The 23,396-nt window shown below is 39.6% G+C and overlaps 2 protein-coding genes across 7 annotated transcripts in view; one reads left to right on the top strand and one right to left on the bottom strand.

The window, feature by feature from the left end:
• The window catches only part of ABCC2 (ATP binding cassette subfamily C member 2), a 70,727-nt gene extending 64,054 nt beyond the window's left edge, over positions 1-6,673 (top strand). The window contains exons 30-32 of the mRNA XM_074233172.1: positions 1,389-1,555; positions 5,447-5,641; positions 5,967-6,673. Of these exons, the coding sequence (XP_074089273.1) occupies positions 1,389-1,555; positions 5,447-5,641; positions 5,967-6,093 (489 nt within the window). The 3' untranslated portion in view covers positions 6,094-6,673. The remainder of the gene's footprint in view (positions 1-1,388; positions 1,556-5,446; positions 5,642-5,966) is intronic.
• A 1,267-nt stretch (positions 6,674-7,940) lies between these two features.
• Positions 7,941-23,396, bottom strand: part of DNMBP (dynamin binding protein) — a 125,742-nt gene continuing 110,286 nt past the window's right edge. For 3 of the 6 annotated variants that reach the window (XM_074233166.1, XM_074233168.1, XM_074233167.1), the window contains exons 10-17: positions 22,855-22,985; positions 20,264-20,368; positions 19,794-19,922; positions 18,875-19,207; positions 17,835-18,014; positions 16,206-16,404; positions 12,241-12,782; positions 9,664-11,999 (exon numbers count right to left, since the gene is read on the bottom strand). In XM_074233166.1, the coding sequence (XP_074089267.1) occupies positions 11,814-11,999; positions 12,241-12,782; positions 16,206-16,404; positions 17,835-18,014; positions 18,875-19,207; positions 19,794-19,922; positions 20,264-20,368; positions 22,855-22,985 (1,805 nt within the window). In that variant the 3' untranslated portion in view covers positions 9,664-11,813. Of the gene's footprint in view, positions 12,000-12,240; positions 12,783-16,205; positions 16,405-17,834; positions 18,015-18,874; positions 19,208-19,793; positions 19,923-20,263; positions 20,369-22,854; positions 22,986-23,396 lie in introns of all 6 variants that reach the window. The other 3 variants (XM_074233171.1, XM_074233170.1, XM_074233169.1) reach the window with 2 other exon arrangements.

Here is a 23,396-nt window from a genome sequence, read left to right as displayed (position 1 = left end):
ACATTCTAGACATGGGAAATGGTGTGTGTATGCATGAGTAAGAGAGGGAGAGATGGCATATGTCTGTCTGAGAGAGAGAGAGAGAGAGATGGCTAAGTTTCTATAGATTTAGGAGTTCTCAGTATAGAAATGATAATTAAATCTTTGGGAGTTGATGAGTTCACCAGGTAAAAGGGTAGAGAGATAGAAGAGGGTCTAGAACAGAGATACTCATAGTTAGGGATTATGGGGAAACAAAGGAGACTGAGAAGGACTAGTCTGCCAGGGAATAGGGAAACCCAGAGCCATGAAAGCACAGTCCATGAAGAAAGGGTGGCCAACAGTGTCCAATCTGACAGTTGTGGAGGAGGAAAAGGGCTGAGCAGAGGCCATCCATCTGATTTAACACATGGGCATTCATTGGTCATTTTGAAGAGAACAATTTTAATTAAGGGAGAAAGTTGGAAGCCAGACATGTAGAAGAGAAAGGAAGGTGGAGCAGACAGGGGGCAGTGACAGCTCTGAGCATTGGGTTGGGAAAGAAAAGAGAAATGGAATCTCCTGGAGGGAGGAAGGGTAGCATCTAGTGTGAAGACCCAAGGAAACTGCCCCGGCCCACCCATCATGCTCTCCATCCACTTCTCCCAAGTTAGCTTTGAATCATAAAAAATCAGATAGAAGAGCCCTGGGAGATCCACAGGCATAAGCCCTCCCCATAAGTCCTCCAGCCTCTGCTCAAATACCTTTATTCACTCTTTCCTGAGGCAATTCATTCCCTTTCCATCAAAGAGGTCTTCTCCCTAGAAGGCTCAGAGGGGAGAGCCCCCAGCCTGGAGTCAGAAGATACAGATCTGGACTCTGGACAAATCCTGATCTGTAAAATGGGGGCACTAGGACCCCCCTACCTCCCAGGGTTTGTCCCAAGGGTCCAATGAGATATTTATAAAAATTGCTTAGCACCTTATAGGTGCTTAATGCTAATTTCCTTTCTTTTCCCTATTAACTTTGACCATTTGTATAGTTCTGCTTCCTGGACTCAAGGATAACCTCAGCTCTGACTGCTGCTAATCCCAGCCCATTTTGGGTTATAAAGTTGGCACTCTTAATGGAGGACTGTGCTTGTCAGGGTTAGACCCCAGAGTTTAAAAAAAATAGTTTCAGCAATCCACACCTCTTCTTTCTGAATAAAATTTCTGGGAAAAATCCCCTGGGAGATGGTCGGGTTTAATGGAGGAAATATAGTCCTGAATTTAAAAATGCATTGTTATTGTAGCAGTTTTGTCATCTGTCCCGGAGGGACACGACCTTTGTCTGCACCAAGATTTCTAAAAATCACCGTCCCCAATCAGGGGGCTGAGGGGGTTTGCTGCCTGCCATCCTCCAACACTTCCTCCCCTTGGTTTATGCAGGACCCTATCTTGTTCTCTGGAAACCTGAGGATGAATTTGGATCCTTTCAACAAATATTCTGATGAAGAAATTTGGATGGCCTTGGAATTGGCGCACTTGAAGCCCTACGTGGAAGGCCTGCCGCAGGGTCTGTTGTATGAAGTGAGTGAGGCTGGTGACAACTTCAGGTAAGTCCCCAAATGTGAACCAGCTGCCTCTTAAGGCCACCATTAGACCAAAGGATGGAGGTGATGTCTTCTCCCTCACCTGAGCTCCTTGTGAGATGGTGACCTCACCTGGTAACATGGGTGTCCTCAACTTGTTGGCCATCCTGGATGGTTCCCAGGGGTGGAAAGGATGCTTAAGTCAGCACCTCCCTAATGGGCCTCTCATGGCTCATTTTTAAAGTGAAGACATTGTGCTAGATGACTACTAAGTGGCCCTTCTAGTTTATTGTTCATTTATGGAAAGAGCATGATGCTAAGAATATAGAGAACTGGGTTCTGGTCCCGGCTCTATTCAAACCAGATGGATATCCCTTTGATGTGCTGCTTGTTTGCACATCTGTGTAGATAGGTGGCATGGGGACAGATCCCCCAGGCAGTCACCTTTCTCAGTCTTAAGTTTCTCATCTGTAAAATTAATAGCATCTACCCCTCACAGGATTAAATGCTGGTAAAATGAGATTATAGAGAATGCTTTGCAAGCCTCAAAGGGCCATTTGTTCATTACTTGTTCTTATTACCCTCTTGTGGAGTCACAGAAAAGATGGATGACAGTAGATTAGCAGCATTAACTATTTCCAGTGTTGTTTCTCTGTAGGTGGGAATTAGAACAGTGGTATAGTTTAAATCCCAGCACAGGATGCCAGGCTTTTTTTTTTTTTGCAGTGTTTTGTTGTCAAATATTCCTATAACCAAACCCAGTCATGGGTTTTTGTCATGCTGATTTTTTTCCGGGGTGGTGGTGGTGGTGGTGGTAGTTGAAATGTAAAAAATGTAAAAATTTTAACGGCTTATTGCAGGACGAAAAACTGTTGAGTATTATGTCTCTCTAGGACTGTCCCCAGAAACTAGCCAAATCCCCTGAGACCATCATATCTAAAACTATCTCAGAGACCCATTTCTGCCAACACACTGCCCTCTTGGTGGCTGAAGAGTAGGGTTTCATTTATCTCCCTCAGCTTCTGGCAGGAATCCTTGTTGGGCCACCTGATGCTTTGAATGAGGTGGTTGGGGCTTCAGATTGAGCCACAAGGAGGGATCACCATCAAGGCACAGTAGTCTGCAACTGTGATTTTCCATGACTCACCTGTTGGGAAGTCACCTATGTGTCCTCAAACTCTTCAAAAACCCAAAGAAAAAATGGCAGTGGAGAAGGTGGATGTGTCTGCTTAGTAGCCAGTTAGCTCTCCTATACCTTTTATTTTAATCATGCCTGATTCTTCCAAGAACATGTATAAAATATAATTACAGGAAGGGTATGGGGGAAATGGCACACATCAATGGATCTATGACTGGGGAGAAACAAAGTTCCTCAAAGATTATTTCAAGGTTACCCACCCAGAAAGAGATAAAATGCCTTAGAAACCCTTTTGGAAAGCTCAGGCAGCCTCAAAAGCTGGAGAAAAGTCTGCTGTTATCTTGCATTATCTTTGTTCTTTTAGAGATTAGATTTTAAACTAGACTGCATTGTTTAGAGTCATTTTCTTTTCTCAGGGATTGTTTACTTGAAACACAAGGTCTCCATAGGCACTGAAGCTTCCTTCTTTCTCATGCCCTCCTACAGCAGGATTCTAAACTGGCTTCTTGCTGGAGGTGGGACTGTGAGGATTTCAAGGCCTTTTGTGGCCTTTGTTCCCACTTCCCCCTTGGTCATCCCACTCCTCACCTCTTCCCCCTTACTCCTAGGACTCTAGTCTGAAAGAGGAGAATCAAGCTGAACAACAAGATATATTCCATGGCACAGAGGGCCATCACCCAGGCCTCTTCTACTGCCCAGTTTGGGGGTTGTCTATCACTTTTCTCGCGAAATATAAACCAAATTAGCCTTTTCTACGTAATATTAACTCATATTTCTGTAGTCTTTAAGTTTGCTAAATACCTTCCCATAAGGAAAGGAGTGTGATTAGAGCTGATGGATGCCCAAGAGGAGAACTTGCTAGAGTTTTGTGTAAATGGGCAAGTCATGGAACAGTTCTTAGCCTGTTTCTTCATCTATAAAAATGAAGATAATAAAAGCATTGACCTTGTGGGACTGTTTTGATAGCCAAGTAAAATGAGATAATATATTCAAAGTTCTGTATAAATATTACTTATTATTATTATTATTATTACTATTGTATCAAGGAGGAAGCTGAGGCTAGAGAGTTTAAATGCCTCTCTCTTGGTCAGACAGCCAGCAAGGGTTAGAACTAGAATTCAGTCTACCCAGCATACTATGCTGACAAAGATTTCTATTTTTTTTTAGTTTTTTACAAGGCAGTGAGGTTAAGTGACTTGCCCAAGGTCACACAGCTAGGTAATTATGTATCTGAGGTCAAATTTGAACTAAAGTCCTCCTGACTCCAGGACCAGTGCTCTATCCACTGCGCCACCGCTGCCCCAAAGATTTTTTTTTTAAACAGAAATTGCCTTGTCTAGGTCAGTCCTTTCTTGAATATCCTAAAGAACTAGTAGACCCTCTGGTCTACTGGCTAAAGTCCGATTATGGGGTGGCATCATGTCAGTTCCATTTGGCATAGCTTTGGGGCCAGGAGAATCCCAGCTACATGTCAGGACTAATTATCAAAGACCAGACGAGCGATTTTCATCTTCCAGATGCAAAAGATTCAGTTGTTTTTTATAAATCCTAATTTTGGGAAAGATTTTTAATTCTGAGATCAACTTATTTAACATTTTATATAGTACTTTGAGGTTGATAAAACATTTTATAAGTTACAATCTGTGGTATAATGATTTCTATTCCATTTAAATCTATAGCCAACTTAGGCTGAAGGACACCAAGTCTACAAACAGTTCTGCAAATCTTGTTCTGACTTTTATAGGAATGAATGATCCTGATAATCTTGCCCTTCATAGGTGACACTAAAATGTTGCCAAAGTCTTGATCATTTTGTCTGATGTGGAATCAGAAGATGATGCTGACCTTTTAAAATATCTTTCTTAGAGAGAGCCAGAGGAGCTCCCTGGCCACACCCCAGCGGCTTCCTACACATCTCAGACTCAAAAATCACATTAGCCTATGGCAGCCTTTTGATAATAGCTGTTAAGTCTCTCTGGGGTGGCCAAGGAGAAAAACTGGGTTATCTTGCATGGCTGCTCCAGTGAAAGGTTTTTCTTCTGCATAATAGTGTAGAACTCTAATCTTTTAACACTCTTATTTAATGTTCCCTAATATCAACAGGGGAGGGCAGTGAGCACATTCCTTAATTGCTTCACTCCTCTTCCCACAGATGTTTAAACAGGTGTTTGTGCCTTGTTGATGGCTTCTTTATAAATTAAAGCTTGTTTGTATTTCAGAAGCCTATCTGGATCAGGAAGTTAGGCTCATCAAACATGACCAACTCTAGTCAAGGCAGGTCTTTAAACTGATAGTAGCCTTGAGGTATAAAGAACACAAAAATAAATGAATTTGTCATCACTATTCAGAAATTGTGAAACAGTTCAGACTATGGTATCCCCCTTACATAAAGAGTACCACAGGGGATAATGTTTTTTGTTGTAATAGAATCTCACCATACTATGACTAGAACCAAATAGTCATCATTTTCCCTCTATTTGCATTGCTGCCTAGGAGAGGAATAAGTACAACTGATTAGTACAAATAATGAAGCCTCTGGATAGGGGCTTCAAATTTGTATTTATTTCCACTGGACTGAAGTCAATTACCATATTTTAACATAATTATAATTTTGAGTAGGGTGAATTCAAATACATTTGACCCATTCTCTTTGAAGTGACTTCATTATTTGCACTAACTGGAAACTTAAGTGGGGAATTTGGATCTGTCGATTTGGAAATGAGACAACAGCATCATTAATCTGAGTACTCATTCTTGGTTTATTATGTCGATGACAGTGTAGGGCAGAAACAGCTTCTGTGCCTGGGTCGTGCTCTACTTCGGAAATCAAAGATTCTTATTATGGATGAGGCCACAGCTGCTGTGGATCTTGAAACGGATAACCTCATCCAGTCCACAATCCGAAAGGAGTTCTCTGACTGTACAGTCATCACCATTGCCCATCGCCTCCACACAATTATGGATAGCGACAGGTGAGTTCTGGGTGTTCAACAGAGAGGATGAGAAGGGGAAATACATTAAGAGGGAACAAGAACCAAATGACCATGTGCTATGAAATCTGTACATGGAGAAACCTATCACTTAGCAGAATAACAAATGGGAAAAATTATCATTTTGTGCTATCATTTATCACGAAACTGCTAGGAATAGCACCCTTCCATGGAACAGTCTATAAACTGGGAGGATTGGGAAGAAATCATGGTTTTTAGAAGATGGGCACCTCATACTAGGTAAAAGGGATTGTGGATGTTCCTTTAGGTTCTAAGACTCAACATTTCCTTTCTGTCTTGGTTACAGGATTATGGTATTGGATAGCGGTAAGATTGTAGAATACGACAGTCCAGATAACCTACTACAGAGGAATGGTCCCTTTTACTTCATGGCCAAAGATGCTGGCATTGAGAGTTTGGACACATCACTTTAGCCATATCCAAACATCCTGAGGCTACTGATGCATACAAGCTGTCCATAGGACATCAAACAAGGAAGCTAGACCATCTAGATCTTCAGGATAATTTAGCTATTTCCCACAGGACACAGGCAGTGAATTCCATACCTTTGGCCCTGACCCTTGTAGGTTGCTTTTGTTTATGTACACAAATGATTAGAAGTGACAATAGATCTCAGGGGTGGCAGTACCTGCTGTAGGAGAAGGCTGAGTAACATCTTGAGAACAGTATCTTTTTCTTCATCCACAGTACCCAGCAAGTACTTATTGCCTGGAGATAAGGGAGTGTTAGGCTCCTTGTTTTATGAATGTAAAGGGATGTGAGTGCCTTTTTGTCATCTATTAGTACAGAAAGTACCTCTGACTCAATTTATTGCCTTTAAAGCACAGGATGATTGTATTTGTATAATCGATATTCTATTGCTTTGTCTTTTCAATGAGTGGGAGGGAGGGGGAGCATCTGGAAGTCAAGATTTTAAAAAACTTCAATTTTTTTTTACATGTAATTGGCAAATATTTACTGAAATAAACATTTTTTTAAAAAAAAAGGTAGATGCTTCTACCTCTATGTTCATGGTATATGGCAAGAGAAAGAACAAAAAACATTTAGCTCCTTATTCCCAAGAAGAGAAGAACAAATGGGCATTAAGGAGGGCTACAGACAGCTCCTTTAGTGCAAGCCACCAGCTGCAGCCACCATGGATGGATACACACACTCTTTCTTTCTCTCTCTCTCTTCACACTCCTCTGTATACTGTCTGGTCCCCAGCAAACTACCGAGGAGCCAAACCTGGGAGGACACTTCATATGTATAGGTGCAGCCTGTGTAAAGAGCCCTTCTGGAAAAAATAAGAAGCAGGTCTACCTTAAACAGATTAAAATAAAAACAGTAACTAGAATCAAGCAAGAGATTTAAAAACAAACTTATTATGTGCCAAATGTGAAAGTTGCTTTTGAGTACTATTTTTAGTTATTTTAAAAACAAAAATTAAAAAACAATCACGGGCAGCTAGGTGGTGCAGTGGATAGAGCACTGACCCTAGAGTCAGGAGGACCCGAGTTCAAATCTGACCTCAGATACTTAATAATTACCTAGCTGTGTGACCTTGGGCAAGCCACTTAACCCCATTGCCTTGCAAAAACAAAAAAAAATAATCAAATATAGCAACTCCTCCTCCTCCTCCCAATTTCCTAATAATATCATAATGATTACTTTCACCATGGGTTTTGGAGGATTAAGCAGTGACTAACCTCAAAATGCAGTTTACCAGTATAAAATATCTAAGTAATCATGTCTCAAGCTCTTCTTCCTGCTCTTTTTGTAAGTTCTATCTCAAAGCCCTTCCAAAAATTTTACTCCCAAGCTGTCCTTGGTATTGAACTGATGAATCTAACAAAGGGTCTGCATTCTTACCATTTCCACCAGTACTTTTATTAGCTGCCTCTATTTTCCTCTACTCCTAACCTCTATGACTTTCCATACATTCCCTCTCCCTGCCTCATTTCCTACCCCTCTCCCAAAAAAAGCCAGCGGAGAGTAAGAAGCACTTTCCTTACACAATCATCCTGTGAAGTGGGAGGGTCCAGGGAGTCAAGAGTTGTGGGTTTGACTCCTATCTTTTCACACTAGTTATGGGACCCTAGGCAAGTCCCTTGGACTCTAAACTTCAGTTGCCTGAAAAATGAGGACAAATGTAACTTTAAAATGAGCCACAGATACCTTCCCCCATCCCAGTAGCAGTCACCAAAACATTCAGAACCAATGAAGGGACGTAGAGCTCTACTGTCAGGAGCCATCTGGAAGACAAAACATTCCTTCCCCAAGACCCTGGGGGGGGGGGGGTCGTCTGACCTGGCTCTTGTGCAGTCTAGCCTCCATCACTACACATCCATACTCAAGCCCATCACAAAACAACTCTGGGCCAGCTGCTTAGTTTAGTATCTGTTGCTTTTTGCTGGGAGTGTTGTCAAATGCTAAGGCAAGAAAGTTGGAGCTATATCAGATCAATAAAGTTTCTCTATATAAACATTTGTTAACAGCAGGAGGCAGAGGCTGCCTTATGAGAAAAGTCTGAAAACTTTATGAAATATAACAACAGGCTAGTCCAGGAGGTCCTTGGTCTCTTTGGTGATGTGGACCCCTTTTGGTAATCTGGTGAAGTCTATTCATCCTTCTCAGAATGATGCTCCTTAGTGGTACTAATAGGAATCCCAAGGAAACCATAATGAAAGTTATCAAAGTATTTTAAAAATACATTCAAGAGACCTTGTACTAGATAGACTAGAAATTTGTGTTTATGATCCATAGCACTTAGAACACTGTAAATGTTTGGAAAAGCCAAAAAGAAAATTTTGTTAAATGTGATCTTATTTTAGAAACAACATGCTATACAGGTAAGCTACAGCACATAGTTTGACCTTGGGCAAATCACTTATCAGTTTCTTCAACAGTTAAATGGGGATAATGCCTAGTGCCTCCCCTCCCCTCCCAGGATTTTTGTAAGGACCAAAGGAGATATTAAGTCTCATGCCTATGAGTGCATAGCCAAGCAGACACTATATAAATGCTAGCAATTATCATTCTCGTGAAACATATGAATAAGGTAGGGTAGAGGCAGCTTTAAGATTTACAGAATGTTTAAAGAATGAGACTATGATTCCTTTACATCTTCCCTAGTTTCAGAGTCTAGATGAAATCAAGAATGGGACTGAGAGTTGGCAAAGCCCTTAAGAGTTCATTTTTGCCCTGCCTCCTCATTTTACCAATGAGGAAACTGAGGCCCGGAAGGGTTAGCAAACTTGCCTGAGATCATAAAAGCAGAAAGTGGAAGAGCAAGCTTGGATTCAAGTCCAGACCCTCAGCTCTCAAATCCAGCCATCCATCTCTCAACCATGTTCTGCTGCCTCCACAAGGCCTAAGGGAATAACCATACAGTTCTGCAGCCAGAATCACTGCCATGGAAAAAAGGCCTTAGAAAGCAAAGCCCCTCATTCTTCATTTCTCTGCTTCCCAACACTGCTTCTTGAAATTCTCTTTGCAACAATACTTCTTTTGGCTTTTCTAATTCTTGTTCTCCTCAGGTTGTTTCTGCATCTTTCCTTGGTCCTGGGCTCTACACTCTTTCTTCCAGAGGGCTACAATTACCATTCCTGTCCATAACACTTACACACCTACCTTCTCTCCACATCTCTCACCTAGGCTTCAGACCTTTCATTTCCAAATTGCCACAGAACTTCTCCACAATTAAATACATGATAGTCTCCACAATTGATTTCTCTCAGTGATCTCATTTTTGTTGAGGGAACTGTCATTCTTTGAGACTTCTAGGCAGGAAAATGGGTTTTTCCCTCCTTCTTGATCTTCTTCATTCATTGAACTTAACTGCCAATAACTTTTTCTCTTCACTGCCTATCTTTTTTTTTTTTAAGATTTTTGCAAGGCAAATGGGGTTAAGTGGCTTGCCCAAGGCCACACAGCTAGGTGTTAAGTGTCTGAGACTGGATTTGAACCCAGGTACTCCTGACTCCAAGGCCAGTGCTCTATCCACTGCGCCACCTAGCTGCCCCCCCCCCTTTTCAGGATTCACTGCCTATCTTGAACCTGCTCTTTCTTCTCCAACTTCCCTGCCACCACTGGCTAAGCTCTTATCACCTCATACCAAACTTTTTAAAGTAATTTTTGACTCACCTCCCTGCCTTTTAAGTTACTGCCTCCTCGCTTGGCTAAATCCTAACCTGTCTCTAATCCCTAAGTGCTTGAGATCTCTTCTTTTTTTTTCCACCAGATTTGCCTTAAGATTACTATTTTAAAACTACATTCTTCAACCTGTTATGTACAGATCAAACCTGTTAGAAAGAGCTCTCAGATTTTGTAGCTTAGACTGTCCCTTTAAATAAAAATTTGATTTTTTTACCGTATCATACATCAATTTTTGCTGCAATAAAGATGAATTTTGATCTGCACTTTCTGAGATGGAATCTCCCATTCTATTAAGTTTAAGAAAACACAGAATCCTGATGAAAGCATTCTTTTATTTAAAAACTGATTATTTCTAAAGCATCTATTGAGAAAATGTCCAAAAAACCAAAAATATATTGAATAAACAATAAAATGTGCCATGGGTCATTCATTTTAAAAAATTTATTTACAATAAGAACTAGTTCAGTATCCACAACTCTAACATTACTCACAGTCCAAGGGTAAAGGAGAAAACCTCTTCTCTGAGTCAGAGCAGCAGCCATCTTTTGGTGCTGGGAAGGAAGGGGCAGACTGTTATCTTTCTCATTCATTCAAAGATGGCTTGATTTTGAGGAGCAGAAGCTGGAGTGGAGATTGCAAAGACGACTGCTCTTCTGAATTCCCAATCATAAGTGGTTCCAGGATGGGAAAGTTCTTGTAAACAAATAGGATCATGTCTTTGAGGGCATAGGGGCCTGTAATGTGTGTTAGTGGAGGATAAACCTGACAGGAAGAAGCACCGGGGAGTGTGCTCTGAGATGATGACAGCTAATACTGGTCTTGGCAATCCTAGGTCTGGACAAGGACACAAGCACATGTGATTGTATGGCCTTCTCCTCCTCCTCCTCCAGCTTATAGAGCTCCGAATGGTTCTAGGAAATGCCAGTCTATCAAGCTAAAGAAGGCTACCCTTCTAGCATCCAGGGATATACTAGGGAAGGGAGGCCTAACTGGACAAATGAGAGTATAACATCCCTGGAAATGTTTCAACACCCTAGCACAGATCTAAAGCTCTTTAATAGAAGGCTGAAAATCTTGTCCTACTGGGTCAGCGCTATGGAGCATCCAGAGAGAAGACATACAATACTATCATTCACATTTAGTGAGATAATAAGAAGTCATTTTCTGCTTGGGTCAAGGTGAGCTGTAATGACAAGAACTATTTTATGCCCCAAGACAAGAGAAAGAGTTCATTCAGGTAAGGGGCATGTAAAAAATAAATGCCCCTAGCACCTTAGGAGAAAAGGAAAAGCTTATGTTTCACATATCAAAACTAGGGAAGGGAGAAACATTTTAGTAAAGGGACTGTTAGTACTGGGAGCTTTTTCAAGTTGGGGATATGTGTTTGTGTACTGGAGAATGGAGGTATCAAGGGGGTCTTACAATCATTAGGTCTGTTAGGTCCGACAATGTCACTGCCTTCTTTAAAGAATCAACCAGAAGCAAAGTCTGAAATGGGTCACAGGTCAGGCCATGACTCAAAGAACCATCACCTTGCATTTGATCCAACTTAACCTCTCATCCTGCATGCTGGGGCTGCATAAAAGCTCAAATCCAGCTACAGCAGAGCAATGTGAGCCAAGCATCTCTAAAATCCCAAGACCAAGGCACCATCACCACCATATGTGGAACACCAGTTTTCTGGTTGCAACTGGTCTTTCCCTATGTGGATTCCAGACCGTGTCTCTTCTCTTAGTGATGTCTGAACCACCTCGAAATCCTGGGGTCCATTTAGAAATTCTTCTAATCCTATTGAGCAGCAGCATTCCTAATTCCATTGTAGACAACAAGGTCTACCTTGAACTCTGACATTCCATGGTTCAAAAGTGCAGATTACCCCTCTATAGTAGAATTGGGTGGCTTAGTGCCCCTTCCCCCTTTTCTTCAGTGGGCTCCTAGAACCCCTGCTGTCAGCTGGAAACACAAGCACCAGGATTAACTAGGAAGCAGTGCAGATTCAGGTATACTCAGTTTTTCGTATGTAATTGGATGGAACGTAGCCTCTCTTTCCATTCAATTCAGCCAACCACCATTCCTGGTTTCCTGTAACATCTTTGAACTCAAGGATCCTGAGTCTCTGATTTGCCAACACACTCAATTCATTTGGGCTCCGGGCCTTAAAAGTGTAGACAGCAAAATAAACCTGTGTGAGATAAGCAAAAGAGTTAGCAAGAGAGCACTTGCAAGGAAGATTCCCCCTTCAACCCTTCAGGGACCTGAATTCAAGGCCTTGAGACTCAGTCAAGTTACTGGATGGCCTAGTGCTCCAACAGAAGGTTCCCAATCATAACTCTTTCAGGCTTTCTCTTATGCCCTCACATGATCAAGTCAAAGAAAATAACGTTCCCATCTCAGTCAAAAGGAGGCCTGTAGGGTGCCCTCACCTGATTGCCTGCTGCCTCAATGCTTTCCAGCTCTTCATTTTGATCTTCCACCGAGGGGAGCATCTTGGGATAGCTCTTGAAGAGGTCTCCACTTTGCCTAGGCTGCCCATTGCGCCGTGGTGCTACATGGCTAGCTGGGTCAGAGTGCCTGGGGTGTCGGGGGCCCCTCACGGCAGGAGTCTGTTGGTCAGGGTCTCTGGCCACATCGACCAGGTCCGTGGTATGCCAGGCCCTGGTGTGGGAAGGAGGGTCCTTGTCCAGGAGGCAGCTGGAAGGAATTTCCTCAGCAGCATTCTCCTGACCAGACTCATGCCATAAGGAAGAGTTCTGAGCAGACTGTTGGAGTGGTCCTGGGGGGCAGTCAACCATGATGGTGCCAGGATTTACGGACAAGGAATTGTTGCTATTCTGTCTGGGGAATTTAGGGGAAGAATTGCCATGCTCCGATTCAGTGGAGGAATGGCTGCCGACAGAAGCATCCGAGTGGCTCCGTCGGGGGTTGTAGGGCTTCAAGAAGGAGCTGTAGACAAAACCTTTGGTAACTGGAATAAAGAAATACAAAGGTCGGCAGTCTTCAAGGTAGCGAAGGAATAATAAAATCAACAGACAGGTCACTAATAACACTTAAAAAACCCAGATGTCTCATGACAAGAAAAAAAGAAGTCCTCAAATCACAAAATCAGCATCAGAAGGAATGTTAGAGCCCATCACGTTCAATGAAGCCTGAAATAATGAACCAAGGGTTGTTCTTGAAGTCATGAAGATGCTGAGTTCAAATCATGCCTCTGATGACTGACTATGTGATCATTGGAAAGCTGCATAATATCTCTAAATCACAAGTTTCCTCATCTGTAAAATAGGAAAAATTTGGAGTACATTTGCAGTTCTTACTTTACAGACTGCTGTACTGTTACAAGGAAGTAATGAACATGTAAACTTTTTATAGTAATTTGTAAACTTTTAAAGCATTAGTAATAAAGCTATCATTTATGTAGTGCTTCGCAAATGTAAATAAATTTCTGAGCTAGATCGAAAAGTCCTAAATCAAAGGGCACATCCACAATACTTGTTAAATGGACTCCATGTCCCCACCCTGGGCCACAGAGACTAACATGATGTGTCAGAACAGCGACAGGGAAGGTAATGCACTCCCTCATTAATAGACTCTTCTAATTGGAGGGAAGGGCTTTCTCAGACTGAGCAACATGTGTCTCGTGATATGTTCTATTCCAAGGCTCTAGCTCTGCTTTTTGAATTTCAATCTATTTCTGCTTTCAAAGAGTCACCATGCAACTATTTCAAGAGAGAAATCACATCCCCTAAGTCTTCTTAGCTGGACCACAATGAAAGCTGAAGGCCATACTTTTGAACTGGTTCTTGGACAGTAAGGAGATCAAATCAGTCAATACTTTTATTAAAAGAAATTAATTCAGGCTATTAATTGGAGGTCATATCCTAAAGCTGAAACTTAAATCATTTTGGACACATAATGAGAAGACAAGAATCAAATGTTGAAAAGACTGCTGATGGGAAAGATTAAAGGCAACAGGAGAAGGGATAGCAGAGTACGAGATAAAGAGAATGTCACAGAAGCAAGGAAAGTACACCAGGACAGAGATAGTGGAGATGTGCTATAGTCCAGGGTATCCTGAAGGCAGGACAATGTCTGAACAAAAACAAGACTTCTCTTCTCCAGGTCTGTTAAATGATTCTCATGCCAAGGTTACATGCCCTTCTACATCCTTGTCACCTTTTTCTGGACAAGGTCTGGCTACGCACTGTCCCCTCTTGAACATGCCGTCCAGAACTGAACAAGAAGATATGGGTCTACAACTCTTCCTTTTCTCCTAGACACTGTACCTTAATAACATGGTCACATCACACAGCTGAGACAAAATTTATATCAAATAAAACTTCTAAAGTTATCTTTCATCAAGTGTTTCCCTGCTATGTTTTCCTCCTGTTGCCCTTGTGGGGCTCGAGTTTGTAACCCAAATCAAGCTTATAGTTATTTACCTAACTGGCCTATCACATCTACTCCAATTTTCTACTTCAAAGGAACTAAGTCAAGAAATACATCCCCACGGAAAGGACGATGCAGCCAAAGTCCAAAGCTCTGGCTTCTTCTAGACCCAAGGGAACCATGTAACCATGCAGGTCCTTTCACCCAGTGGACTCAATTAGATATATTTTACTATATATTGGACCCTTCTGTCATTCCAGGGTTTTTAAATGCTTAAAATAGAACTGGGGGAGGGGGGGGTAGACAGCTAGGTGAAACAGTGAATAGACCACTGGTCTTGGAGTCAGGAGGACCTGAGTTCGAATCTAGCCTCAGATACATAATACTTAGCTGTATGACCCTGGGTAAGTCACTTAACCCTTGGGGAAAAAAAATAGAACTCAGAAGAATTCTTTTGAAAGCTTAAAATAGAACACAAAGGATTAGAAAGAAACCAATTTTGTTGAAAGATTTTAAAAATTTCACACGTTCCGAAGTTAGGCATCTCTGGACTAGGTTGTCTCTAAAGTTCCTTTCCTTAAAATCTATGATTTGATGTGTCCTGTTGAAATACCAGCAAATTTTATCTCTAGGGTTTCTCTGATTCTCAAGTCTAATAACGACTCCTGCCTGCTGAAAATGTTACAAAAACATAATATCCCTGAAGAGCAAACATTCTATATAGACACCTATACTATAAGTAAACAGAATAATTGGGCAAAGAGCCAGGCAAAATGCCCTTGAAAAATCTATACAAAAATAATTTGAGTTGAGGATCAGGGAATGAGCAGAGCCTTGAAAAGAAAGCCTCTGAAAGGCAGAGACGAGGGAAAGTGCATTTCAGGTGTGAAGTTTGTGAGTGAGGGGCTGGGCTCTGTCATGCTCAGAAAAGCTCTGGGAACCTGGTTTCTTGGAAGAGTTGGCTGAAAGGCAGCCAGAAATACCCAGCTATGGAGGCTCTGGATTAGCTTAAAAGTAAGAGGAAACTGTTGAACAGGAAGTGACCAAAACAACATCAGGAAGATTATTTTTGACAGCTGTATGAAATATAATGAGGGTGGGGGTTACTAAAGGTAAAGGAGACCAATAAGAAGACTCGAAGAACTCAGGTAAGAGGTGACAAGGACTTGAATTAAGGTGCAGCTATAAACAGAAAGAAGGGGATGGCTATAATAAAGAGTTAGAATCAACAAAGACAACTTGGATGTGGGGAGTGGAAGGTACAAGTTAAAGAGGCATCTGCAGTTTTAAGCTTTGGTAACAAGAATATGATGAACAGAACTAGGGATGTTTTGGAGGAGAGAGTTTAGGAGAGAAAATAATCAGTTTAGTTTTGGATATGTTGCATTTGAACTGCCAATGAGACATTTAAGAAGAAATATTTAGGAGATGGCAGTGTTGGGGGAGAGGTTATGTGTGGATATATAGATTTGGGGGGGGGTCTTCTTCAGAGGTGATTAATAGTACTAATGATAGTTTTTTACAAAAGAGGAAATGCGGATCGGTGAAGTTAAATAATTTTTCCACATAGTTAAATAATTTTTCCACATTTTCCACAGGACCTAGAACTTGAACCCAAGATCATTTTACCTCAGATTCTCTACTGTAAAGGCTTAAGTATGCCAAGAAGGAATTAAGTTATCTATTCAAGGTAGGATTTACTGGCTGTAAATTTAATCAGTATTTTACCAAATATAGTTCTACGATTAGCCACAGAATCTCTTTTGGAGATTCAAAAGAAATGGATAGATAGTCATCTTTGAAACATGGGTGCTATTTAATACTATCTAAAGGAAGAGGACAAATCAAATGATGTACTGAGATTTCTTTCAGACATCTGATTCAATAAGGCAAAAACCAAAAAAACTCATGTGATTCTGGATTGAACCAAATTCATGAGTAACTCACAATCCCATTTGTCCTTACAGAGCAGCTAACCCCAAACACCTTCTCAAACACTCACCTCCATTGTCAATCAGCCATCGATTCTGACTGCCCATGGGGTCCTTCTTTTTTATTACACCTACAAGGTCGCCCTCTAGGAGGGATACATCTAGGTCTTGGGCAGCATTGAAGTTCCGTTCTGCTTGGAAGAGTTTTTCAGGGGGATATCTCACCAGCAGAGTGTTACGGAGTTCATCTGACTGTAGCATATAACTTGGCTGAAAGATAACACAAAAGGTATATCTGATTAATAATGGCTCTTCAAATGGACTGATTCACAGCCTGCTCAAACAGATTCTCAAACAATGGTAAAAATCCCTTCTCACTCAAGTTATAGGGCCAAGCTTGATACAGCTCCACACCTAGAGTCAGAAAGATCTGAATTCAAACCCAGCTTTAGACACTTTCTAGCTATGTGACTGAGAAAACATTTTACCTCCCAGGGTTGTTGTGGGGAATCAAATGAGGTCATAATTGTAAAGAGTTTATTATTAGCACACTGCCTGGCCCAGAGTGAGTTCTGTATAAATGTTTTTGGTTATCATTAGGACTACTTGAACTCTTTTATGTTCAATGTTTTGCTGTCTGAGTTAAGAAAACAATCATTTTATCTTCATATATGTAATTTGGTGGCCAAAAAGTCAGTGCCTAAATAGGTGAGTAAATTGGGAAGTACATAAAGAACTGTGTGGGATACTCTTGTGCTATAAGAAAACCAAATCTGAAGAATTTTTTAAAAATGTGTTAACATTTGAATGAATTAAATAGAACCAGGAAACTACACATAATGACCTCAATTATGTAAATGAAAAGAATATTCAAATAGTCACATTCTATGTCATTGCAATGATCATTCTTGACCTTACAGAACAAAGAAGTTACCTCTCTCCTCCCCTCTGTGAAGAAGTGCAAAAAGGGAGGACATTGTCTAAGTTGTTACACATCATTTCATGTCACTTGGCTTGGCTTATCTGTTTTTCTTTGTTATGAGGGAAAGCTAAAAAGTTAATTTTTAAAAAATTAAAATTGATAAAAATTAATTTGAACTCAGGTCCTCCTGACTCCAAGGCTGGTATTTATCCACTGTGCCACCTAGCTGCTCCCGATACATAATTTTAATTAAGAATTCATTCCCTTCTAAATATCAAGATTAATAAAGAAAAGCATTAGAATGTAATTTTACCATATCATACTTTGTATTTCTTCCTTAAAGATATGATTTCTCTGTCATTACATTCAGCTGAGATCAATGTATAACATGGAACCAATGTAAACACTAACAATGCCTTCTGTGAGGGAAGCAAGAATGGGGGGAAAATTGTAAAACTCAAAATAAATAAAATCTTTCTTAAAAAAAAAACTTCCCCATTAAAAAAAAGATTAATAAAGAATTCATTCCCTTCTAAATATCAAGATTAGATCCAAAGAAGGTTTTTCAGAGGTATGAATGAGATAAATACATTTTGTGAAAATTACAAATAGGTTCACTAGTCCAAGTCACTTTGACAGAAAAGAGACAAGAATAGAATAATTCTAATTTTCCTTCTGCTACAATATTTAAGCTCCTAAAAACTTTGTACAGAAACTGTTTCTTGTCACACTGACTTGGATACACAAACTTCATCTACAGAAGTGGTCTTGTACTCACTAAACCCTGAAGAGGCTTCCGAGTAGACTGGCGCTCCATAGTTTTTCTCTCAAAAGGTTTCTTGGTGGCTGGAAGAGACTCTGGGAAGAAAGTGAAGACCTGGAGCTGCTGAAGGACTCGGCTGTGCTCCTCATGAAAGATAGCAATGAGATTTCCCTCTTTATCAGCAACCTTAAGCAGCTAGAGCCCATGAAAAAGAGAGTAATGATAAGGCAGGGAAACAATCAAAGAGATGAAAGAACGGCAGGAATGAATGATTTCATCAAAATTAATTTTTTTTTGTTTTGTTTTGTTTTTAGATTTTCTTCAAGGCAATGGGATTAAGTGGCTTGCCCAAGGCCACACAGCTAAGTAATTATTAAGTGTCTGAGGTCAGATTTGAACCCAGGTACTCCTGACTCCAAGGCCGGTACTCTATCCACTGTGTCACCTAGCCGCCCCTAAAATTAATTCTTGAAGTTAAGGTTCTGCTTCGTGTGCCACTGCCCCTCCCCAACCCCATCTAAAGAATCCAAAATTGAGATCTGGAATATCAACCCTAACAAAATGAACAGTGATTTTATGTGGATAGCCAAAATGCAAAAATGATCAGCCTATTTAACTTGCCCTGACTTCAAGTATTTGAAAAGTGGAATAATTTTTGTTTTGTTTGTTAACAGGCGGTAATTTTTTTTTTCAATATATATAAGGGAAAATGGTCCAATAGTGGTATGAGCTACTTTGTGAAGTACTAAGTTTTCCATAACAGAGGAAGTTCCCATAGTGGAGGTTGGTTCTTGCTCAGGTTAAGGGGTAGACTAGATGATATCCAAGGTTCCAATTCAAATGGAATTAAAAAACTTCCAAAGCAGAAATGATTTCACCAACAATGAAAGAAGATCATGAATACAAATTGGAGCTAGATTTGGCCCACAGTCAGATCTTACTACTGGGATTTACATTATTCACCAAATAATAGGGTCATGTCCCATTCCAAATGAGTGGAATTTCAGAAAAAGGCTACTCTTCCCTCACATCCCGAAAGGGCCCCAGACACTTACTGTGAGTAGAGGCTGCAGCTGCTGCAGGGCCCGATGGACAAAATCACAGTGGGCCTCCGCGTAGCCATGGAGGCAATTGGAGAAAAGGGCCTGGGCATAAAGTCTGAATTTAGGGAGCTCATCCAGCAGCTGCGCGTTTAAGGCCTCATAGTTGTTGCGGGCAGATTGCAGTTCTTCCAGAGTTTTCTTGTCCTTCAGTTTTTCGGCCCGTTCGGTGCAATTGCAGAAGTCCAGTAGTTTGTCAAAGCGCTTCTGGACCAGCTTGTGGGGGCCCGTGAACATACCCAGAAGCTGGCTCAAGGGTGAGATGACCAGCCGCTCAGTCCGTTCTTTCTGTGGGGAAGACAAACGGACATTGTTTGGGCAAATCCCTTGGCTTCTAAGCCCAGAATCTGCGAGGTCTGCCCACAAACCACAATTTGTTCACATGTAGAACACAGACACATTTCTAAAGATTCATGCCAGGATAATATTCATCCAGAGCACTTCAGAATGAATGATATTATTTCCCAATTCTACTTTTAAAATTTCTATCTATTTAACCTATCTAGTTTGCCCAATATTCACCAATATGCAGATAAATTCAGTAAGTGATATTAATTGAATATCCAACTGAGGTTTCACCAATGAATATAAACTGATCAATAATAACAAAGTACACATCTAAAAAAGTAATATTCAAACTGCTAACCCAGTTTGATTTTTAATTTTGTATACTTTGTATAAAATTGCATATAACTTCAGTTTTAGTAAATGTGTACCATATTCCATAACCAAAAGCCTGATGTTTAGCACAACTCAAGAGCCTGCAAGTAATATTTATATTTCTAGAACTTTTTTCAGGACCTGGATGTCAAAGGTAGTTATGAGTAAGGAGGAGACCAACTTTTATGTGTTAGTACCAGGGGAAGTCACTTACAAAATCTGTGAAGAGTTGGTCACTGATATAACGATGCACTTTCTCAAACTGCTCCAAGTCTCCATTTCCCTTCTCCATACACACATCCCACATGCTGATAGCAGCCAGAACTTTCATACATGCTGATTCCTGGAAGAAGAATCGTAGCAAATGTTTATAATCAAGGCAGCCTATTACAGTTCAAAGAAATCTACATTTAAAGTAAGAAAAACTATACTCAAATCACTATAACTTTGTTACTAAATTTCTAAAATGAGCAAGTTGTACTAATCCCTATTCAAATTCTATGAATCACACTTTCAAATTAAAGGCTGACCTTCGTTTCTGTTTAGGAACTTAACAAATCCTACTGGATTGGAGAAAAATACTTTATAAGAGTGACTTACTGTCCATTGCAACAAAACAAAATGTACTGACAAATCTAAGTAAGTAAATAACATATAAACATGACTGGCTGATCATTTACTCACACGAATATGCTGAAGGTAGAGGGAAAGGTCTCGGATAAATGATTTAATAAGTCTTTCTTGCATTCTGAAATTCTTCTCAGTTTCTTCAAATGCTTCATCTCTTATCTGTGCAAAATAAACAATAAACACATGGTCTTTCTTTCTGTCTTCCTTAAACACTTCATCACTCTGTTTGGTTCCAAATTTCCAAACAGTCCAAATCTAATTTGCTCTGACTGCCTTATAATTAAGGTCTCTACTTTACCTATTCCAACTTCATTTCTCACTATTCCTTACAAAAACATTGATCTGATCTCAGTAGTTGTTCTCATTATTGTCCCTGGCACAGACCATTATCCATTCTAGCCTCCATGATCATCCTCTTATTGCCTTCATCTATAAAGCTCTTCCCTCCTCTCCACTGATTTAACTTCTTTTTATGTCAATTTAAGACTTATCTCAAATGTCACTTTCTCCATGAAGTTTCTGCTCCATCTCTAGTCTTCATTGTTCCTTTCTGTGAACTATGAGGAACTCAAAAACATATTATATAGAATTAGGCATTTAGTTTTATTTTGTTCTCATTTTGTATTAGTCTTGTCTCTGTCTGATAGCTATTTGAGACTAGTAAAAAAAGTTCCATGTATTTATATTCCATGAATACTATGTATTCAAAAAGCAAATTAATATACAGAACCAGTAGCTTTAGGTCCCTAAACTTAATTGCTGGCAGTGACTAGAATGGTTAGCTAAGGAAGGGAGAGAATTTCTGGAATGAAAAAGTTATCATACTTTGGTGGGAGAAGAGGGAAGGTAGTAGGTACTACCTAGGGATTAGTGAAGAAATGTGTCAGAAGTCATTTCCTAAGTTATAATATATATTCCAAGAGACAGATGAGATTCTACTCCTAAGAAAAATTGCTTTTTTTCAGTAGTAATTGACTTTCATAATCTACTGTTTGATACATATTAGCTTCTGGGATAACAAAAACTGCTAGGAAAACTGGAAAATAGCATGGCAGAAACCAGGCATAGATCCAGATTTCACACCTATACACCAAGACAAGGTCAAAATAGATACAAGATTTAGACCAAAAGGGTGATATCACCAGTCAGTCAAAGAACAAATAATAGTTTACCTGTCAGATCTATGGAGAAGGGGAGAATTTATGACCAAACAAGAGATAGACAACATTATAAAAATGTAAAATGGATAATTTTGACATTAAATTTAGAAGTTTTTGCATAAATAAAATCAATGCAATTAAGATAAGAAAGAATGAAGAAAACTGGGACACAATTTTTACAGTTACTGTTTCTGATAAAAGACTAATTTCTAAAATTTATAGTTAAGTCAAATTTATAAGAATACAAGTCATTTCCCAACTGAGAAGTGGTCAAAGAATATGAATAGGCAGTTTTCAGATGATTAAAACTATCTATAGTCATATGAAGAAATCATCCAAATAAATATTTATTAAGAGAAATGCAAATTAAGACAAATCTGAGATATCACCTCACACCTATTAGATTAGAAAAAATGATAAAAAGGAAAAACAATCAGTGTTGGACAGGTTGTAGGAAAACTGGGGCACTAAAGCCCTGGTGATGATGTTGTGAAATGATCCAACTATTCAGCAGAGCAATTTATAACTATGCCCAAAGAGCAATAAAATTGTGATATTGATCCAGTAATACCACTATTAGGTCTGTGTTCCAAAGATATCATAAAAAGGGGGGAATACAAAAAATATTTTTAGCACCTCTTTTTGTAGTGGACAAAAAAACTGAAAATGGAGAGGAATGTCCATCAATTGGGGAAAGACTGAACAGATTATAAAATATGAATGGAGTTCAGTTCTATAAGAATCACAAGGGGCTATACTTCAGAAAAACCTGGAAAGATGTGCATGAACTGATGCTAAGGGAAGTGAGCAGAACCAGGAGAACACTGTATATATTAATAGTAACACTGTGTGATGATCAACTAGGATGAACTTAGCTCTTCTCAGCAGTTCAGTGATCAAGAACAATTCTAAAAGATTTGTGAAAATGACATCACAATCCAGAGAAAACCCTAGGGAGTCTGAATGCAGACCAAAGCATACAATTTTCATTAAAACTTGTTTTTCTTTCACATGGCTTGTTTTCCCCTTAAGTCTACTTTCACAACATGACTAATATGAAAATATGTTAAACATGATCATAAATACATCATCAGATTATTCACTGTCATAGGGAGGGGAGAGGCAAGAGAAGTAGAAAAAAGTGGAACTCTGGGGTGGCTAGGTGGCACAGTGGATAAAGCACTGGTCCTAGAGTCAGGAGGACCTGAGTTCAAATCTGGCCTCAGACACTTAATAATTACCTAGCTGTGTGGCCTTGGGCAAGCCACTTCATTGCCTTGCAAAAAAAACCTAAAAAAAAGTGGAACTCAAAATCTTAAAAAACAGTTGGAAATTATCTTTGCATGTAACTGGAAAAAAATAAAATAATGTTCTTCAATTCAAATTTACATACAGAACTCATACATTGAATAGCTTATACTAAGCTAATTATGAACAACAACAACGATTTTCTCTTCAGTAGCCCAAGATATGTTAGGATCTTACCTGAGGAGCAAAGCCAGTAAGGTGCTTCAGGTGACTGCTTACTCTATTGGATTTCTTAATGATGGAGTGGATGTTAAGTTTAGAGATTTTTTCCATTAGGCTGTCTTCATCTCCTTTACGGTACTTGAGGACTAAAGAGCAAAATTTAAGTTACTGACTGAACAAGTTCTCTGTAAAATACTGATAGGGATTGGAGTATTTGGCTAAAAAAATTGGAATTTAGTCCCAAAATGCAACTTGAATGACAGACATTATATATATATATATATATATATATATATATATACACACACACACACACACACACACACATATACGTATATATATATATATATATATAGACTACAACTAAATAAAAATTAAACAAATCTTCAAAAATGTACAACAGAAAAAAGAGCTCAGAAGAGTTTTTTGAAATTAACAGTTGTATTATGATTTCATTTAACTATTTGTATATCTAAATATTGGTTTTTGTTTGTAGTTAGTTTATAATGACTATAAAAATTACATCCCCAAACAATTACACAAATCTCTATGGTAAC

Source organism: Macrotis lagotis, chromosome 4, assembly GCF_037893015.1.
Source record: "Macrotis lagotis isolate mMagLag1 chromosome 4, bilby.v1.9.chrom.fasta, whole genome shotgun sequence".
NCBI lineage: Eukaryota > Metazoa > Chordata > Mammalia > Peramelemorphia > Peramelidae > Macrotis > Macrotis lagotis.
This window is presented reverse-complemented; position numbering and strand designations above follow the sequence as displayed.